Source organism: Aquarana catesbeiana, linkage group LG10, assembly GCF_042186555.1.
Source record: "Aquarana catesbeiana isolate 2022-GZ linkage group LG10, ASM4218655v1, whole genome shotgun sequence".
Taxonomy (NCBI): domain Eukaryota; kingdom Metazoa; phylum Chordata; class Amphibia; order Anura; family Ranidae; genus Aquarana; species Aquarana catesbeiana.
The window spans coordinates 253556732-253577506 of record NC_133333.1 but is presented as its reverse complement, the minus strand read 5'-3'; the positions used below and the strand labels follow the sequence as shown (position 1 = coordinate 253577506).

General features: G+C 40.9%; 1 protein-coding gene across 1 annotated transcript; it reads right to left on the bottom strand.

Moving 5' to 3' along the window:
* Nucleotides 1-614: 614 nt before the first annotated feature.
* LOC141110186 (pancreatic secretory granule membrane major glycoprotein GP2-like) lies at nucleotides 615-17483 on the bottom strand. The gene is made up of 10 exons (XM_073601393.1): nucleotides 17358-17483; nucleotides 16253-16312; nucleotides 15760-15867; nucleotides 9572-9786; nucleotides 8129-8283; nucleotides 6885-7124; nucleotides 4502-4658; nucleotides 3488-3560; nucleotides 2471-2509; nucleotides 615-1137 (listed from the first exon to the last, which is right to left on the bottom strand). The coding sequence occupies exons 2-10, from the start codon at nucleotides 16296-16298 to the stop codon at nucleotides 1073-1075; spliced, it is 1098 nt and encodes a 365-aa protein (XP_073457494.1). The 5' UTR covers nucleotides 16299-16312; nucleotides 17358-17483; the 3' UTR covers nucleotides 615-1072.
* Nucleotides 17484-20775: the final 3292 nt, after the last annotated feature.

Genomic DNA, 20775 nt, shown 5'->3' with positions numbered 1-20775 from the left:
AAAGGTGGGCATCAAGAGCAAGGGCACCCCACTCTACTTTCAGTGAACCTGCCCCAGGTGCCCAGCACTAGCGACACCCTTGGCAGTGGTTCCATAAGAACTGTCAAAGATGGGATTTTCTACTTATTGGAGAGATTATTTTCCCTAATGACATTGTTTCTCCTGGATATGAACTGAAGGAAATCCTCCCCAATGAAGGCACATAGCAACAAAAACATAACAGAGGTATTTATACTTCCCAACGCTATCCAAAACAAGAACAAAAGGTTTTGGACTTGAGTTCCACTTAAAGCATAGATACAGTTTAGCCATAGAGGGACAGGAATTGTCTTATTCTAAGGATTAGGTCAAAATAAAGGGAAAAAGCCTGAAAAAAAGAAAAATGTGACCACTACCTCTAAGGGCCGGTGAGCTGCAATATCTTAAATGTTATATTTTGGGTTTAGCTATGCCTTAAGAGGCACCTTTTCCTGACCATAACACCTGCAATGACTGAATATAAATACGAAGAGACACTTTGAATTACTTGCCCGGATGCAGTTTATTATATGTAAAAGAACAGTAAAAAGTACAGGGTACGCTCTCCAGGGATACAAAATATCTATATATTGTCTGCTGCCAGGGGTCTCAAACTGGTGGCCCTCCAGCTGTTGCGGAACTACCAGTCCCATCATTCCTCTGCCTGAGGGAGTCATGTTTGTAACTGTCAGCCTTGCAATGCTTCAGGGGATTTGTAGTTTCGCAACAGCTTGAGGGCCGCCAGTTTGAGACCCCCTGGTCTACTCCATTACCATTCTTGCCTTATAATAAATACAACACAATAAATAGGTCCGGTATAAAGCAGGCCCCTCTAATCCAAAAAAGCAGTATATCTTCACTGTAGAAAATGAGAGATAATCAGGAAGCATAGCGACAAGGTTATCTTTGGTAGCGTTATATATAATGCAGCCAACACCATCCACAGAAAAAGAACTAGATACAAGATTCCTTCATAACTTCTCTCTGCTGAGAGCATTGGGATGGACGATATGACAAAGTCTCATGGTGCCGGGATGGTCCGTTCTCGGAGGGTTTACATCAGTTTCATCAAGATCCAGGAGAAGATCAGAGCAGACAAAGTCCAAGGCATGGAGAAACCTGGAACAACACACAGGAGATATTAGCAATGGATCGGGAAGGGCTTCATCCTCCTATGGATTGTGACATTATGAGAATTTAAAGTGTATGTCCCACCAAAACTTTTGTTTTTTCATTTTTGCATGCTGTGGCGGCATTCGAGAAATTTACCCTCATTTACTCTCAAGGTGACAATAGTTTTACCAGATAGGAAGTGAGGGGAAATCTGCTACAATGACACAGATAGCAATAAAAGAGCTGATAGGTACCTTTCAATACTCTTCTTAAAAAAATGACTTCTGTCTGTGTAGTTGTTGGGGATTTGCTCTAATTTCCTGTTTAGTGAAACAGTTGTCACTGGGACAGTAAGCATAGGGAAATTTCTCTAACATATCCCAAGAAGGCAATAAAATCTCAAAAGTGGTTCTTCTGCTTGCTGACTCTTTTCAAAGCTAAAAAAATAATAATAAAGAGATCCCCTCCACTTTAGTTTTGTTGACCACACAGGAAGTGATGTCCAGTGTGGGGAGCAGCAATAAATCCCACCAAAATATATTCAATACTGGATATACATCTACGATGTTGGTGTCAATGAGCATTATGCATTTTCTAAAGACAGCACAACAGAAGCTGTTTGTCTTCAGACTGTCTCTCTCTAATTGAAAGTCTCAGTCAGTAATGATAACCCTCCTACGTAATGATTTTATAATAAAACTAATATCAGTAAATATTTAGATAAATACTAAATATATGAATAGAAATATATGGATGGATAATAACCCCTAGTCATTGCCATTGTTAGAATTAGGCAGATGAAATGGGTCGAAATGGAAAATTTTACATATCTCTTTGAGGGAGTTTAATATTTTTTTGTGGCCAATAACAGGAATCTGCAAAGGCTCAAAGGAGAAAATCTTTTTCTTAGCATTTTTTAGCAGTGTACTGGATGTGACCTGGTTTCGGCCTCTTGCTGTCCTTATACAGCCGGGCTGCAATATGAGAACAAGAAACAGCACAGACATGGGGCCCGGATGCTTAAATGCTGGCAAGAAGGTCCCCTGATCATGCTGCGCTGTAATTGGCTGCACAGCGCTGACATCATCCGGAGCCAGTCCTACCAACTGCTGATCGTCAGCAGCAGACTGTGAGCTGTTGGTGACGGCTCGGTCACAGTTCTGGGGGTACCGGTGGGGCGCTCCCCAAATGAGACAGCAATGCATAAATGCAGGGTCAGGATGTTGAAGTCCACCAGCCCTGCCCCCACATATTAGGGTATTGTTGCTGTAAAGGGTTTCACCATGTTTAGCTACATCACTCTAAACCATTAAATTTCTCAATGTAAGAGATTACTTACCGCTGGCAGAACTGGTATCTACATTGTAAATGGTATCAGCTGGAAATAAAGAGAAAAATATCTGTTAATTGGAGACCTCAACCAGACTGATACTCATTTTTCTGGATATATCGTATGATATTCACTGTAGGCTGAATTAATTGTGTAGTGTTCACCAAAGTAATTAAAGCATTTGTAAGACCTGACAAAAATCCCTAACAATGGACAATTTGCTGCTTTATTGGTCTGATAAATATATGGGACACATGGAGTAATAAAGATTTTTTTCTTTTAGGATGGTGAAGGGTTAAACCTCTGCAGGTTTTAATTGCTTTGTCCCCTCTGGGACATTTCTCCTTACTTCCTGGTCAGGTGTCAAGTGTCAGATAGAACAGGAAGTGAGGGAAAATCCCCCCAAAGGGAATAAAGACAGCATTTATAAATTGACGGGACCTTTAAAGTGGCTGTAAACCCTCTACCATACTACCCAGTGAAGTGAACAGCCTCAGATGATGAACAGAGATGAAACAAATCCTCCTACATAGGTTTTACATGTATGTCTCCTGTCTTTCCCTTTCTATATCCTTTAGAAAGTGCACATTGTGTTAGAAATCTTGTTTCCTCATTCAGCAGTCTGGGCTTACACTGTGTAAGAGCTGATTGGAGGAAGGGCATCCCCCCCCCCTCCATATAGGCAGAGGAACAAAGAAACTTGCAGAGCTGTACTGTGAATAGACAAGCTCTCTGCTAATCTATCTTGAAGCTCCCTCCCCGACATAAATATTCAGCTGCTTTTCTCGTGTGTCAACAGAGGAACGGAGCAGCAGAAAGACACCGCACTTAGAGCTTTGGAGAGAGATAGGTAAACACTACAGATATATGTGCCCAGGTCAGATTTCATGAATGGGGTTTTTCAACCACTTTAAGCCTTTTCCTACATTATCCAAAACAAAAAAGAAATGAAATGTTTTGTCTGGAGTTGGGTTTTATTAAATGTGACTGAAGAAACACAGAAACTGTGACCATGAGATGACTTACCTGCATTCAAATAGATACTGACTCTTCCTGCAATGACGTCTGAAGAAGCATCTTTGGCTTGAGAGCTGCAGGTCTGTAAGGAAATAAAATACATTCAACAGAAATTCCAGACAAGTGAAATTGATGAAGGAACTGCAAATTGTATCCAAGAAACACCCCAGCTATGCTAAAGTCACATCGTCCCCTTCATGTTCCTCTATCTGTGTTATCCCCACAATGAAAACAGTGGAGAATGCGGGCGCACCAGGTTCTTCCATCATTCCAATGGTGAGACTTCGCTGGAATAGTTTACATTCCCCCTCCACATTGGCTTTAGTCTCTTTAAGTCATATTTCCCAATCACCTATTTATTCCACATTGTATCGGGGCAGCATGAAACCATCAGTTGTCTTTGTTAGGGATGAGCATGACACCATCAATTATCTTTGTTAGGGATGAGCATGGCATCATCAACTGTCCTTGTTAGGGATGGGCTTGGGTTTGGGCTACAGCAGATGGGCAGAACTGTGAATTCTGGTGGTGGTATTTCAATTTCAGAAGTCGGCATATGATTTTACTCACCACTTTTGTGTGGAGTGGGCCATTAATTCAGCTTTCATGCTCATTATCCACAACAATGTTCTACCTGCTTGGTTAGCAGCAGCAGATCAGCAGAAGATCAGGTAATGAGCAGAGAAGCTGGTATCTTGGTTAGTGTGCAATTTATTTAATTATATTTCGGTCCATAAACACCTTCAAGCATCTTATCAATTCTGTGTAATGATTAGAAAGCCAAATTTGGACATTAGCACTCTTGCCTTGTAGCACTGGGAACCTCAATTCAGATACCAGCCAGGGGCATTATCTGCATGGAGTTTGCATGTTTTGCTTTTGTTGGTTTCCTCCAAGGACATGCAGGTAGGACATTTGGCTCCTGTCTAAACTGGTGCTAGTATGTGTGTGTGTAAAAAACCCTGCCCCCTCCTTCAGGCACAGAAATCATAGATCACCCTCTATGTGTATGGTGAGTCTTACCGTGGTACAATCAGCAGTGCAGATTGAAAGATCGGCAAAGAGATAGACGGCATTTGAATTGGCAATCTGGAAGACTTTCATAGGAAACTTAGATTCAGTGTCGACTCCATTGCTGTCCACTGTTAGCTCATCAGGAGATACATCACTAGCTGGACACCTGGATACAGAAATCTTTAATTAGTTTTCAGTTACTGTAATCTAAAGATTAGACACAATACTGGTACATACTATTAGAGGTGAACAATATATGGGGTGTGTTCATTTTATATATACTGTATATATTATAGATGGACAATACATGGTATGTCTTCATTATTTATATTATTATTATTATTATTATTATTATTATATGCAATTTATATAGCGCCAACAGTTTACACAGCACTTTACAATGTATAGGGGGGACAACACAATTACAGTACAGTTCAATACAAAAGGTACAGGAGGGACCGGCTCATAGAGCTTACATTCTAAAGGGAGGGGGTGGTGGTACAAAAGGTAATAGCTGCAGAGAATGATTTGATGGGGGGTGGCTCGGGGACAGTTGTTATATGGGTGTGGGATAGGCTTCCCTGAATAAATGAGTTTTCAGGGATCTCCTAAAGGTGGACAGGGTAGGGGCTGATCGGACATACTCTGGAGTTCCAGAGGATGGGAGAGGCTCTGGAGAAGTCCTGAAGGTGAACATGGGAGGAGGTAACAAGGGAGCTAGGGAGCAGGAGGTCCTGGGAGGAGCGGAGGGGACGATTTGGGCGATATCTGCAGATGAGGTTGGTGATGTAGCTCGGGGCAATGTTGTGGATATCCTTGTATGTTATGGTTAGCAATTTGAATTTTACACGGTGGGGTAGGGGAAGCCAGTGAATAAATTGGCAGAGAGGGGTGGCAGTCATGGATCGATTAGTGAGGTGTGTTAGTCTAGCAGCAGCATTCATAATAGACTGAAGGGGAGAGAGCCTGCTTAAGGGTAGGCCATTAAGGAGAGAGTTGCAGTAGGGGCAAGGCAGGAAATAATCAAGGAGTGAATAAGTTGCTTTGCGGTGTCATTAGTAATGAAGGGTCGAATTATAGCTGAACAATTCCAGGCACATGTTCATTATATTATTTCTGTTAATCAGAAGTCCTCAATTTACATTTTAATTGGTGGGATTTTGGTGGAATCTTTGTGCCACACACAAGAAATGTACCGTGACCCATAATTCTTCACACCTCACACCTACACGATTTTCTCCTTAATGCATTGAGACAAAAGAAATCCATCAATCTGCATGTTATTAAAGGTATTTCATCCAATTCTGACCAACACATTGCTGTGAACTGGAACTATCAAAAACAATGGATTGTCAATGTGTGGGGCCCACCTTGAGCAAATCAGCCCATCACAGGTGGTGCCAATGGAAAACACATCAAGCAAAAATGCAAATGTTCATTCAAACCTGCATTGAAATTTTGCATCATTTCAAAAGATCTCTCAAGTTCTACCATTTATATTATAATGAACGTACAGTTTAGGAAAGAGTTGGATCCCCTGTTAGGTATTTATTACTTCCTGTCTAAAGCAGCTGGGAAAGTCATGAACAAAAATTGTTGGATTGTTCACCAATCATCACCCTATATAAAGTCCAACACCTCTACATATACACACGTTCTGAAACCGCCAACTCCTTTTATAATCCTCCAAAGACGGAACATGGTTCTTAAGTACTCTGTTTGACATGGACTAATTAACCCAATATACCCCCTATATACGGGCTACACAGAATTCTCTGATCTTTTGTCTTGGTTGTTCAGTTGTTCCCCCTTTTACTTGTTATGTGCACTCATGATACTGAATGATACTTTGTACTAAAGGGGTTGGCTACCCCCATCTCATTTGTAATACTCTTGATTTACCCTGGTCTCCTCCTATGAGGATTGTTTATATTTTTGGTTTTGTTACTTACTTTAAAAAACCTTAATAAAACATTGTGAAACTAAATATGGTATTAATTAACAAAACAAAAAAAAAAAAGTTGGCTTTAGTTGGGCTTTAAAGATCAACTCCAGGAATTATATCACTTTAGAAAGTTGGCTTGTCCAGAAGAAATTCAGCAACATACTCTTAAGCCGGCCATAGATGGTTCAAATCTCAAACCATGTATGGTCAGGCTGAATGTACCCAAGTTGATCGATCAACTTGAGTACAACCAGCATGTCGGGTTTAACATGGATTTTACATGCGATTATTGCTAGCGGCGGCTATAGCCACACAATGACTCCCGTGGTTGCACGGACGGCGTTAAGGTGATACTGAGTATTGTTCTGTGTATTTACTGAATTATTTCTGTAGTCAAAGTGTACAAATAACACACAGAACTCCTAACCCAGTGCACTGTGTACTTACCCGTTCTTAAGAAGATAGTACTTTTGGTCGCTTGAATTTGTAGGAGAGGCGTAAATATTCACCACTTTGAGTTTAAAGGTGTTAGCATCCAGACCTGGTACTTGCACTGAAAGGTAAATAGTATCTTCCACTTTCAGGGTGTCCTGTTCTGAGAGAGCAGTCGTATATGTGTTATCTGTAAAGGCCATCATTACGGCTGCATAACTTCCATTTCCTGCAGGGCCGTTTATTACTGTGGTCCTGGAAAATAGACACATGATAAAGGTTACCTACCTAGAAACGTATGCAGGTATGTTGCCATGCATCAATGTTAGTATACAGACTGCATGCAGAATTGAATTATTTGAGGATTAAGAAAGAGCAAACCTTTCAGTGCATGCCATGGTTCCTTCTCTGACCCCAAAGTCACTACAATACTCAGCAGTGTCTTAGGGATAGTTGGAACGGAACCATGCAGCGTGGCAGGGGACACACAAACATTGAATGTCAAAGAATCTCATGGAGGCTGCAGCACTGAAGCAGAACAGAAAACACTTGGCTCCGATGACTTACACCCATGTGTCCTCAGAGAGCTGAGCTCAGTTATATCAAAGCTTTTGGTTCTAATTTATTGAGGTTTGGGGTAAGGCCAGTTTAGTGCCTTTGTTTAAAAAAATGGATTGAGGTCTTCAACTATAACTACAGACCTGTGAGTTTAATATCTACCATAGGGAAGATATTTGAATGTTTGCTTAAAGATGAACTTTACCCATAACAATTTGTTCTTTAGCAAAATACATGCCACATAATAATCCCTTAGTAGAATCCCAATAATTCCAAACAATAATTACACTACCAAAATGAGTGCGTACTGTAAATTGCCTCCAGCATTGTTCCTGTTTCTTCTTGCCAGAGGCTGCCATTTTGCTGAAGCCCAGAGGCCCTGAGTAAATCTTTAGGCAGATCAGCCTCTAGTGGCTCTGATTTTAGGCACAGTGCAAAAATTTTTAGAGCAACCGAACATGTGCAGTGCAAGGGGGAAACAGGGTATTACTGTATTTTAAATAGACAGACACTTATTTTTAATGTTTTACATAGCTATACCTGCAAAAGAGGCCAGCCAGAAATGATCTAGCAGGACTTAGTTTTCTGACTAAAGTTCCACATAAAGGACCAATTACACAAGAGTACGTGCTACAATGCAATATCATAAGAGATAGTCAGCATGGATTTCTGAAAGACCGATGTTATGTGATAATAATTACCCGAGTATTGGGTGCAGAGTCACATTAAGTTTGACATTTATATTCAGCGGGTAGGCGCAGGAAATATTCAGGACAGCGTCTTTTGTTATTCGGATTGGATTTGTCTTGCCAAAAATATACAGCTGATTTGTGTATATGACGTGGGTTGCATTTAACTGTAGAGAGAGGAAGCATGGAAGTCATTAGAAAGGATCAGAAAACTTACCTCCGTACAGTATTAATATCAGTGTATTCCCTGTGAGGTCAAAAAGGAGGTCTCCAGTTTTGTTAAAGTAGAACTCCAGCCAAAAACAACCAGATAAAAATAAATAGTCCAAAGATAACAAAAGTAGCTTTTACTATGCAGAGATTCTTCCTATGGTACTTTTTTGGCCATTTGATGTGCTCATTCTGATGGCCACTACCATTTAACCCACTTTCTATGAGCCCAGGTCCCCTTGGACCCCCAGCCTGTGACTGGACAGTGAAAGGAGAAGCGGAGGACTGATGAGTTAATCTCTCTGTCACTCTGCTCTCTCCTCCAATCAACATAATCTTTGTCATCACATGAAATAACTGGTTATTTGTGTTTCTTCTCTTTCCCCCGGCCTGAGTTGTACAGGGACTGCACAAGGCTAAAACCAGATCACAATGAGCTACTTATACTGCTTGAGTTAATAACATTTAAAAATTACATTTAATGATGTAAATCAGGGATCTCCAAACTGCGACCCTCCAGCTGTTGTGGAACTACAAGTCCCATGAGGCATTGTAAAACTCTGACATTCACAGACATTACTGGGCATGATGGGAATTGTAGTTCCTGGACAACTGGAGGGCTGTAGTTTGGGGACCCCTGATGTAAATGAATACAGAGCTGTGTTATTTGTGTTTTTTATATCTACCCGGAGTTCATCTCCTCCTTGTGGGTGTCTCCCTTAACTAGCCAACTGCTAAAGAGACATCCACACATGTGCGCCCTCAGCTGGGGCTGTGTGTGTCTTTTTAAATGCAAAACGCCCAGCAAGCCACGCCCCTGCTCCCTCCTTCTAGGCAGCTGCAGGAGCCAATCACACCCCTTCCCTCACTATCTCATCTACAACTGGGAAGTTCAGGGAATGGGACAGAAATGGAGGACCTGGTGAAGGACCCGGTGGAAGTGACAAGGGGCGCCAGGTAAGTGTTTGAGGACAGTGGGGTTGTAAATGTATTGGGGCATTTTTTCATTAATGTTGTGAATGCATTGGGGTAAAAAAAGAAAAGAAAATGCTTAGGCGTTAGTTCTACTTTAATGTGTTCTGCCAAGTCTCTATGAAAATGTGATTAAAAAACTATGTAGAGGATAAAACACTCTTCTGGGGACAAAGACAACAAAAACTCCTAAATCATACAATTTTTGTCTATAGAGACTTTATTGTATCTGTTTTTACTTCTCTTGTATAACAAACAGTCAGGAGAACTTACCTCAGCAGCAGTGTTACAGTCAGAGGTTATCAATGGACGATTAATGGTCATCTCCGATATTCCATCTACAACCTCCCTTACTGTTGAGCAAGTGGAGTTGGTGCTGTTTAGCCTTATATCGGACGTATTATAACCATTTTTTTCCAACCAACATTTTGACACTTGTATATTAAACTTTGCTCCAGTACAAGTGAAATTTACGGATGGAGTGGCTCCTGAAAAAAGAGTAAATTCATTCAGTATGTCTGAGATAAGAAGGTGACGGTGATGTGTTTGATGTACATTATACACTATAGAGGTTTTCTATATATACCCACCTTAGGGTGGCAAGAAAATCCAGGGACTGGGGAGAAAGCTGCCATAGAGGTGTTAAATCCCAATTTAATTTCCAGTTTACATACAGTACATTGATTGTTGGTGATCAATGTAGTCTCCTCTTACATTGATGGTCAGTGTAGTCTCCTCTTACATTGATGGCCAGTGTAGTTCCCCCTTACATTGATGATCAGTGTAGTGTCTCCTCTTACATTGATGGTCAGTGTAGTCTCCTCTTACATTGATGGCCAGTGTAGTGCCCCCTTACATTGATGGTCAGTGTAGTGTCTCCTCTTACATTGATGGTCAGTGTAGTCTCCTCTTACATTGATGGCCAGTGTAGTTCCCCCTTACATTGATGATCAGTGTAGTGCCCACTTACATTGATGATCAGTGTAGTGCCCCCTTACATTGATGATCAGTGTAGTGCCCCCTTACATTGATGATCAGTGTAGTGCCCCCTTACATTGATGGTCAGTGAAGTGCCCCCTTACATTGATGATCAGTGTAGTGCCCCCTTACATTGATGGTCAGTGTAGTGCCCCCTTACATTGATGATCAGTGTAGTGCCCCCTTACATTGATGGTCAGTGTAGTGCCCCCCTTACATTGATGATCAGTGTAGTGCCCCCTTACATTGATGATCAGTGTGGTGCCCCCTTACATTGATGATCAGTGTAGTGCCCCCTTACATTGATGATCAGTGTAGTGCCCCCCTTACATTGATGATCAGTGTAGCGCTCCCTTACATTGATGGTCATTGTACTAATTGCTTACATTACAGTTTTTCTCCATTGTTTTGGCTCATTTCTTGAAACAGAAATGACATTCTCAAAACAACATGGACAAATCTCCAAACCACTTGGCAATTGTTCACAACTGAATTGAATTTCTCACTCATTTCATCAAAATTGCAAATGTCTCAGTACATGTCTCAATGTCTCAGTACATCTTTCAAATGATTAAGTACAAGTAGCCTACATTTAGCACAATTTCCAAGTGAATAGATCTTGTTGATCTAAACTGATTGTCAATTCTCAGTCTAATGGTTGTTCTCTCCAAAACGTGTCAGCGTCATTTCATTGTTTAAGTCATCACATGCACAATAGTCTGTTCAATTGTCAAAATTATTCAGGAACATAATACCATGAATACCATATATGAATCTCTTGGAACATTTGATAAAATGATTACAGCAATTGACAGTCAGGTGCAACTAGAACTTGACTAAGGGTCCTTTCACACTGGGGCGGTTTGCAGGCGCTATTGCGCTAATAATAGCGCCTGCAAACCGACCCGAAAGTGCCGCTGCTTTCATTCCAGTGTGAAAGCCCTCGATGCGCTGGCAGGACGGTAAAAAAAGTCCTGCCAGCAGCATCTTCGGAGCGGTGAAGGAGCGGTGTGTATACCGCTCCTTTACCGCTCCTGCCCATTGAAATCAATGGGACGGCGTGGCTATACCGCCGGCAAAGCGCCTCTGCGGTGGTTTTAACCCTTTCTCGGCCGCTAGCAGGGGGTAAAACCGCCCCGCTAGCGGCCGCATACCGACGGTAAATTGCCGCTTACAATAGCGGCGCTTTACCGCCGACAACGCTCCCGCCCCAGTGTGAAAGGAGCCTAACAAAGGAGGAGCCGGAGTTGGTCTCAGATGACCAATCAAACAGTATGTTTAGTTACCTGACAGGTGCTGTCCATGATTGTAAATGCTGCCAAACATGTATATATAGAGCTTGACCATGCAGGACCAGTACAATTTCTGAACATGGAGGCACCTGGCCAAGTAAATGAACAAGGGAAACTGCCTGCTCGAGGAAGAGGAAGAAGAAGAGGAAGAGGAGTAAGGGTGAGTGGCAGTGGAATAGGGGGAAGAGGCAGAGGAGCACGAAGACACCATGCTGTCCCTGATGAAATTTGGGCCACAATTATAGATCATGTCATCAACCATGGCCTCACAATGGCGGAGGAAGGTCGCCGAGTGCAACCTAATGTGCCTCGCTCTACAGTCTTCTCTATCATCCAAACCTTTCGCAGGGAAAACAGGTATGTAGTCAATCAATGATGGAATTATATAATGTATAGGACAGGACACTGTGCATAGAGCAACAAATATGTTTATTTACTCATTTACGTATTCATTTAGTGTGTATGTGTGTGTGATAGGCCTACAGTATTACAGTATCTTACCTCAGTGGGATGTTACGTATGATACTAACAATGACAAGAAAAATATTGTAGAAAATAAACTATGGAATAGTATGGAATAGTTTATTTTCTACAATATTGATGATACAGTTTACAGTAGTATTCCAGTCACTGTGCAGTGATGCATTGGAATTGTGGTAAAGTTACTGTAAGTAAAACAACAATACGATTACATTGGTAACTCATTCTGTACGGAATACATAAGGTATAAATTACGAATGGAGTGTTGTCCTTTGAATTCTATGTCTAGGATTGGACGACAACCTGGCACGGGTGGCTGAGGAAAACTTCTCAATGAACAACAAGAACAAGAGATCTGTAACATGGTGTTGGCAAATAATGCCATCACATTGAGACAGATCCGCACTGCAATCCTACAAGACAAAGCCATATTCCAAAATGTCACTATATAAGCATCTCCACAATAGATCTCCACAATAGCCCGCATATTGAAGAAGCATCAGATGACAATGAAGCAAATTTACAGGGTACCATTTGAGAGGAAATCTGACAGAGTGAAAGAGCTGCGGTACCAGTATGTACATGTAAGTCAGTCACTGGTTGTCCATCAAGATAACCTTTTTACGAGTACCATAAGCAGTGGTTCCCAAAATGTGTTGGTTTCAGTACCCACTTTACCTGATTTCTGAATCTAGGTAATCCAGGTATGAAAGTATTTGATTTACGTATCTGATTTATAAACATTTTGTCTAAAAACTGCAGCTTACTGTATGATGCAATTATCATTATAATCCTTATTCACCGCATCTCCCTGGGCGTACACCTTCTACTTACCCTCAGTATGCCATCAAAGGATATGCACAGCTGAGGACCCGGCGGAGGATGAGAGACAACTCAACTAGCCAGCTGGAGACGGCATGAGTCTGAACTCGGTCCGGTGATGTGTCCTGATGCACCACAGAGTCAACACTGGGTGAGATCTAATCTGTTTGTGTCCTGGACAGGGGACAGTTGTCTCAATCAGTGCATCCACCCAGTATGTATGATTCACTAAATGAGTTACACTGCTCAGCCTGATTCAATCCGCTACGGCTCACCATATCCTGCAAACAGGAACTCCCATTCCCTGTCATCAGCGCTGCGAAATATTGATGGCCCAGTGTGATCTTACAATAACTGACCAGGACTGCAGTATCCAGTGACCACGCTACTGTTGAGTCAGTACAGGGTCTTCCCATTTCCGTTCCCCCCATCTTCCCCTCCTATCCCCCTGGTTCTTCTTGTTCCTACATCTATGAGGACCTGATATCTAGGGCTACTGCAATACCATCCACAACCCCACATAACTCTCCTTTCACTTACCATCTGCTGTTATCATTTGATTTACCAGGACTTTCAGTTATCCAGCAGATGAAAATTTAGTATCTAATCTGAATTCATTCTTGTATATCTATCTTGAATGAATTCACATGAGGTGTGTGTGCAGGGGCGGACTGACCATTGAGCCACTCGGGCACTGCCCAAAGGCCCTGGGCCACTAGGGGGCCCCATCAGGGTTGCCAGCCTCAGTAAAACCAGGGACAGTATGGACAGTATGTGTTTTTTTTACATCTGTCTGTGTATACTGTGTGGCCCCATAATCTCTGATTGCCTGGGGGCCCAATAATCTCCTATTGCCCGGGGGCCCCATGAGTTATCAGTCCGCCCCTGTGTGTGTGGTATATGTGAGTGGTGGCCATCTGTGTCTGTCAATGACAACATTGTCATTTTTATATTGGTGATGGTACCTGTTTTTACAGTATATTATTGGATTGGTGTTTATAGTGTACTTTCAATAAAAAGCATTTCATATACGTTTTGACCATTGCATGTTCCTCCTTGATGAATTACCTTTCCCTTTGTTTTTTGTAGGGGATGGTTGCGACATGCACGCAGCTTCTTCCCTCGCTGCAACGCAAGGGAGGATATACACTGCAATGTTGATGAGAATCTGTGGCCAGACAGACAGCAGCGTGTGGATGGGCAGGAGGGTGAGGACGGTGGCCAGTGAAGAGATGTTACAGTAGTTGTGAAACTCCAGCTTTATTTACAGCATTGTAGGCTAAATGTAATTTTCCTTGTTTTTTGTTTGTGTGTTTATATTTCCGTATATTATGCTGTATACATTTTCTTTTTACTCTGATGTATGGAAGTTACTTTGTGTGTGAATGATAATGGTTACAATACTGTAAAGTAATTTTTCCTTGGCAGTATGAGTGCAATGTGTGATGTAAAACCTTGGAGGCTACTCTTACCCTAAAATCTTTTCTTTTTTTTCAGTTTTATACACAATTGTATTCAGTTAGCTAGACAAAAACTGTACAGTAACCATTGTCAATGAAGGACTGGGCTAAGACTGAAAGGTGGACATGAGGGATATTTCAATGGTCCTCTGCCTTAGAGACAAAACATCTAAACATTTTGACTTGCAGTGCTTACACAATGCCAAAGGGATGAAGCATTTTGGGGGCACTGACTATTTGAATGAGAAAGAAATTTATTTTTGACACATGAGTGAACAGTTTTGGGAAAGATATGAGCTTTTGAAGGTGAACCATGGTGTTGTGCTGAACCATCCAGGTTATTTTGGCAAAAGCACCAAGAGAGTTGAGAATGTCTGGTCTGTTTCAAGAAATGAGCCAAAGCAATTGAGAAGAATCTTTGCCATTTTGGTAGCACTGACTCTTTATATGGGAAAGGAATATGGTTTTGAACCATGAGTGAACAGTTTTGGGAGAGATATGAGCTTTTGCACGTGAGTTATAGAGTTGTGCTGAACTGTAAGACTGTTTTGCCAAATGAACTTAGAGTTTTGAGAATGTCATTTCTGTTTCAAGAAATGAGCCAAAACAATGGAGAAAAACTGTAACTGACATTGTAGTGTCCCCTTACATTGGTGGTCAAAAGGGATGAGCTTAAGGTTCCATATGAACACAAGTACATTGGAATTTCATGCATTTCGACAACATTGACTATATTTTGGTCATGTCCATAGATAGAGACCCCACCACTTTGTATACACAAACTGTCCTCCACCGGCCCTTTTATTCAGCGGGACTGAAGCAAAATGAGACCAAACTTATCTGAGAGACAGAATTAGCTCATGGAACCCCAAGCAACCTGTAGAGGAACCCTTGCATTCTACAGAACTCTGTTTCAGAAAGTCCAATATAGGGAGAACACAGAAGTCCTTTAGAAACAAATGACTAAATTTCAGGATTGCTCCTATCCCCTCCCCCTCCCCCCAAGGCCACAAATCTCGGTGCAAACAGTGATTGTTTAATTGGGAACAAGATAAGTCAACTTCTGTGGCTATGGTTTGCAATCCCACCTCCGTATTACCCACAGCAATCCGAATGTGTATGTTTATGTGACAGCCAGCCTACAGACAGTCAGATTATACCTCTACTATCCACCAATCAAATGTTGAGGAATTCTGGGGGGGCTCATTCACACCAGGGCCCTCCACTGCGTTTTTTTTTTTTTTTAACAGTAAGTTTTTCTCCACTGCGGTTTATTTCATTTACCAGCCGGGTGTAAACGGGCCAATACACTTTCACATTATGTACTATGTATGTTACATGGACCTCATATGGTTTATATAAAAATGCAATATTTGGTTTTCAAAAGGCACAAGATCCATTGTAATCATTGTATTATAGCATACCATACCTCGTTTGAATTGATAGACAGCTGCATTGCACTGGCAGGCAGTACCAGCACTGTCACAAATCTCATCAGTAGCACAGGAATCACTTCCACAGGTCAGAGACGCAGCCACTGGAGAGACAGAAAAAAACATGAAAGTACATCCTGTGTTCCTGTGTGGAAGTCTAAACAGATCTCAAATCCATCTACTATGTAATACAAGGATCAAAATAAATAAATCAGTGACAATGTCCACTTTGTTTTAAATTGCTCCAAACAATCTAATTTGTGCCAAACTGCGGCAACTTTTATCCAAATGTTCCAATATACAAACTTGTTTCAAAATTATTACAATTTATAAACAAAGTGCTCAAAATACACAGTTAGAGAATGGATCTCCCTCGCTGTTTCTTTGTCTATTTTCCCCTCCCTGATCATTCCCTCCAATTTCTGGGAACGATCGTTGTCTCTGTATTCCAAATGTGTTATTATAAGATAAAAAAGAAACTTCACTCACCCGCCATGACAGCGCACAGTACAGAGAGCAGAAGTGTTGTCTTCATGGTGATCAGGGAACCTAGAAAATACATCCTATATGAGCAACCAATTTGTGTTTGTGATTTAGCAAAAAAAGAAAACAAAGAAAAAGTCCTATAAAGTTTTGCATTATTTTATATATAGTTTTACACAGTAAAAGTCAAAATAAATAAAAATAAATACAAAGGAAAAACAACAAACATCTATATATGTTACAATATTCTTTTTTTTGTATTGACTATGTAATATACAAGACTTAACAATATTTGATTAGCAATATATATATATATATATATATATATATATATATATATATATATATATATATACATATATACATATAGATAGATAGATAGATAGATAGATAGATAGATAGATAGATAGATAGATAGATAGATAGATAGATAGATAGATAGATAGATAGATAGATAGATTAGATAGATAGATAGATAGATAGATAGATAGATAGATAGATAGATAGATAGATAGATAGATAGATAGATAGATAGATAGATAGATAGATAGATAGATAGAGATATATGTCTATATATCTATATATATTTTTATATATATAGATATATATATCTATATATATTTTTATATATATAGATATCTATATATAATCACATATATTAATTTATAGCTACAAATAAACAATAAGATTCAAGCCTGTAAAGCAATACAGTAAAACCCAAAATAAACATACCAGACTTAACAATGCTTGAGAAGAAAAAAAAACCCATAAAAACGTTGACTGTTCAATTTCCATTAGGTCTTCCAACAATTGCCAATTAGATACATATTGATTGGATAGTTAAATAAGTCCATATATTGCAATTAAACATGTTACAAAAGCAGCAACTCAGAGAGCAATGAAGCCAAAGAATTATCATGATCATCAGCCAACCAGCAATCACAAAATGAAGAGCCACCAATGGCAGCCTCCATCATTCTCTCATGATATTCCCTCCGTTTAAGGAGATAATCAGAATGTAAGGTGTATGACCTACTTTGGAAAATTATAATGTATCCTGATTGTCTGCTATGAGCTGTAAATGACTTAGAAATCAAAGTTTTATACTAACCAACGATGGTGGTGTGGAAATGTTCTGGGTCTCCAAGAGGCTTCCAACAACTTGATGTTCTTCCAACAAGTGCGCAAAGTTAGTTGTCAGTTGCGTTTTGCCGCCTTCAGGAAAGACAGTTGGAATGAGGTGGTGGAGGGTCTGTGTACAATTACCGATCACTCAGCTACTTATATACTCATTGGTAAAGATGGAATGCCATGCATTGAAAAAACTAGAAGGTGGAGATGACGTTAGAGTAACTGGGCCTCACCCAGGCAGGACTTACCCCCGAGCTGTCACAGTTTAACTTTAAGTCAATCGTCACAGACTGATGTATTTTTCTGGAGGCATTTCATATTTATAGCTGATGAAAATGTCACCTTGTTCTATTATAAAATTAATCTTTCGATTATTTTACATACTTGTTTAAAACCCAGTTATAGCCAATTTTTTTTCATTTTGGAGATCTTTTTACAGTGCCCAAAATATTTTAACCACAAAATGCACAAAAAAACAAGTTTTATCGTATCACAAATATATTTAGAATCGTAATGGTGGTGATGGTGCCAGATACCACTGACCAACTATGTCTATGTAAGATGATTAGGTTTACTATGATACACAAATGTGTTACAATGTACTTATTTTGCCATCATTGTCATCCTGACCAGTTATGTGTGGATTCGCCCAGGAGAAATGCACTGCATGCCCATTGAACTTTGGCCGGCAGGGTTAGAATGGCCAATACTGGGGCTGTTGGATAAGCCAATGTCAATATTCCCATTGCACACGTTCCTGCAATGGTCTTGGGGTAGGGGGTGCTGCAGCAACAGCCAGATGGGGACTGGAAACATCATAGATCAGTGGATGTAATATTTCTTACCAGCACACCACAGATCTTCAAATAACGTCCAAAGTTTTTTTTTTTTTCTTTCTTTAAAGAATGATGACATCACAGTGGAAGTACAACGTTCCAGAGCTGCGTAGGACCCCTTTGTCAGGTTAGTGATGATATGCCTGACGAAGGGCTCCTGTGCGGCTCCAAAAAGCTGCATTTTTTCCACTGTGATGTCATCATTCTTCAAATATACCCTTGGACTTTATTTGAAGATCCGTGGTGTGCTGGCAAAAATGTACACTGCTTTGGATAAGCCAGCCCCCTCACTATAAAAGGGGGTGGGGGGGGCACAGAGCTGACATAGGGATGGATTTACTAAAGGCAAACAGACTGTGCACGTTGCAAGTGCAGTTGCTCCGGAGCTTAGTAAATGAGGTAAAGCTTCATTTTGCAAAGAATACCCAATCACATGCAAGGAAAATTAAAAAAAAAAGCATTTTTGCATGCACATGAATGGATGAGGGAAATCAGCAGAGCTCCCCCTCACTTGTTAACCACTTACGGACCAGCCGCCGTCGTTATACATAGAATACCGGGGTTATGGCAGCCGGTAGCTGCTATAACCCCGGTATTTTCTTTATTCTCTTTCAGATAAAAGTGGTCTCCGTGGCAGATGAGGTGCTCCCGAAAAAATATATATAAATTCAGCGCTGACTGATCAACGGACACAAAAGAATAAATGCAAGCAGACACTAAGGCTAATTCAACAACACCTCAATGACATAAAAACTGGAAAGTAGTGCTGCGCAAATATAAGAGTCCTTAAAAATCATAAATCAGATGTGATGAGTAAAAAGGAAGACAGGAACCACCAGTGGGCACTCAGGGTAACAAAACTGATTGGTGACTATGATCCCTCCACCGGAAATGGATGGCCCCTCACCTTAAATACTCGACCTGAAACAGGTCACATAGCATGGACAGCATACACTGGGTGGATAAATCACAGTAATGATGGTATCGCGTTCACACTTCAGCATTCAGCAAATAGGAACGAATGATGCATATGTAATAAAAAGCAAAACATAGTGCTTTTTATTACATATATTTTTATATCCAAATTTATTGGATATAAAAATTAAAATATTGCACTTACAGGGACCGGCACTCAGATCCGAGTGCCGGCTAGAAAGCTTGCGATCGTATCAGCCAATGGCCGCGGGTGACGTCATGCGCTCCTGACCCCCGTACGCGTTACGTCCTATGGGCGGGACTTCATCAGCGTGGGGCGGGCTCCCGCCACGCTCCGGTCGTCTACGCTGCTTACCGGATGAGGTGCTCCCGCCATGCTCCGGTCGTCTACGCTGCTTACCGGATGAGGTGCTCCCGCCACGCTCCGGTCGTCTACGCCATTTACCGGAGCCGCTGGTAGCGCCGGAGACGATCCGATCCTATCCCCTCAGTAGCATGGAGCCGAGTGAGGGAATGATGGCTCCCTCACTCAGCTCCATAACATTGGATGACGGGAGCGATGTCAAACATCACGCCTAATAGTCTTAGCAAGGAATTTTTTTTTTTTTTATAAATACATTTTTTTTAATTAATTTTTTTCGCACTTAAGTGTAAATATGAGATCTGAGGTTTTTTTTGACCCCCGGATCTCACATTAGCCTCCCCGGCGGTATGATTATTTCAGATTTTTGCGTCTTCAAGCGGTACAATTATTTTACATAGAAATTTGGCGTTTTATATTGTAGGCCTGTAATTCTTAACAATAACACACTTATATCTGTCCACCAAGAGTCTAGTAGATATCCTGGGTATGGTGAAGTTTGAAACACAAAATCATAAATTATAATATAATAAATAAATGTAAATAATTAAAAAAATAATATTATAATGATAATAAAATAAATTTCCCCATGATTCACTATCGCTCAATTCTGCAAGTGTTCTAATTTACTATCGCTGTTTTCTAGCTGGTCTAAAGCCACTTTTGACATAAAGGGACACTTTTTGGTTGCTATGGACAATCTCCAGTTTCCAGGCAGAAAGAACAGTATATATCATATAAAACTGCATGCGGGGCATGGGCCAAAGCACTGGGGACAAAAGGGAAGTGAAATGATTTCATATACAGTACTGTATGTGTTATGATTTTTAAATTTTTTAAATTTGCTGCCAGGCTCCGCCCCCGTGCGTCGCGACGCTCGCAGGGAATGGAGCCTGGCACAGAGAGGCTTCGGGCAGAGCCCGCAGACACAGAGGGGGGACATCGCAGGATTCTGGGGACAAGGTAAGTAACCTGCACCAGGATCCTGAGATGTAATCCCGAGTGTGGCTCGGGGTTACCGCTAATGGTGCTGAAATTTAACCCCGAGCCACACTCGGGAATACCGTAAGGAAGGTTAAAGAGGACCTGTCATGCTTTTTTCTATTACAAGGGATGTTTACATTCCTTGTAATAGGAATATAAGTGACCCAATTTTATTTTTTTTAAAAGGATAGTGTGGAAAATAAAAAATAAAAAGTAAAATAAATAAGGAAAAAAAAAAAGTAAAGCGACCCGTCCCGCCGAGCTCGCGCGCATAAGCGAAA

Excerpts from the sequence above, each read along its gene's own strand:
- LOC141110186 (XM_073601393.1), bottom strand. The coding sequence starts at position 16,298 with ATGAAGACAACACTTCTGCTCTCTGTACTGTGCGCTGTCATGGCGG. Across the intron at positions 7,125-8,128 it reads ACTCTGCACCCAATACTCGG|GACCACAGTAATAAACGGCC; the intron begins GTAATTATTATC and ends TCTATTTTCCAG. Across the intron at positions 2,510-3,487 it reads CAGTATCTATTTGAATGCAG|CTGATACCATTTACAATGTA; the intron begins GTAAGTCATCTC and ends CTTTATTTCCAG.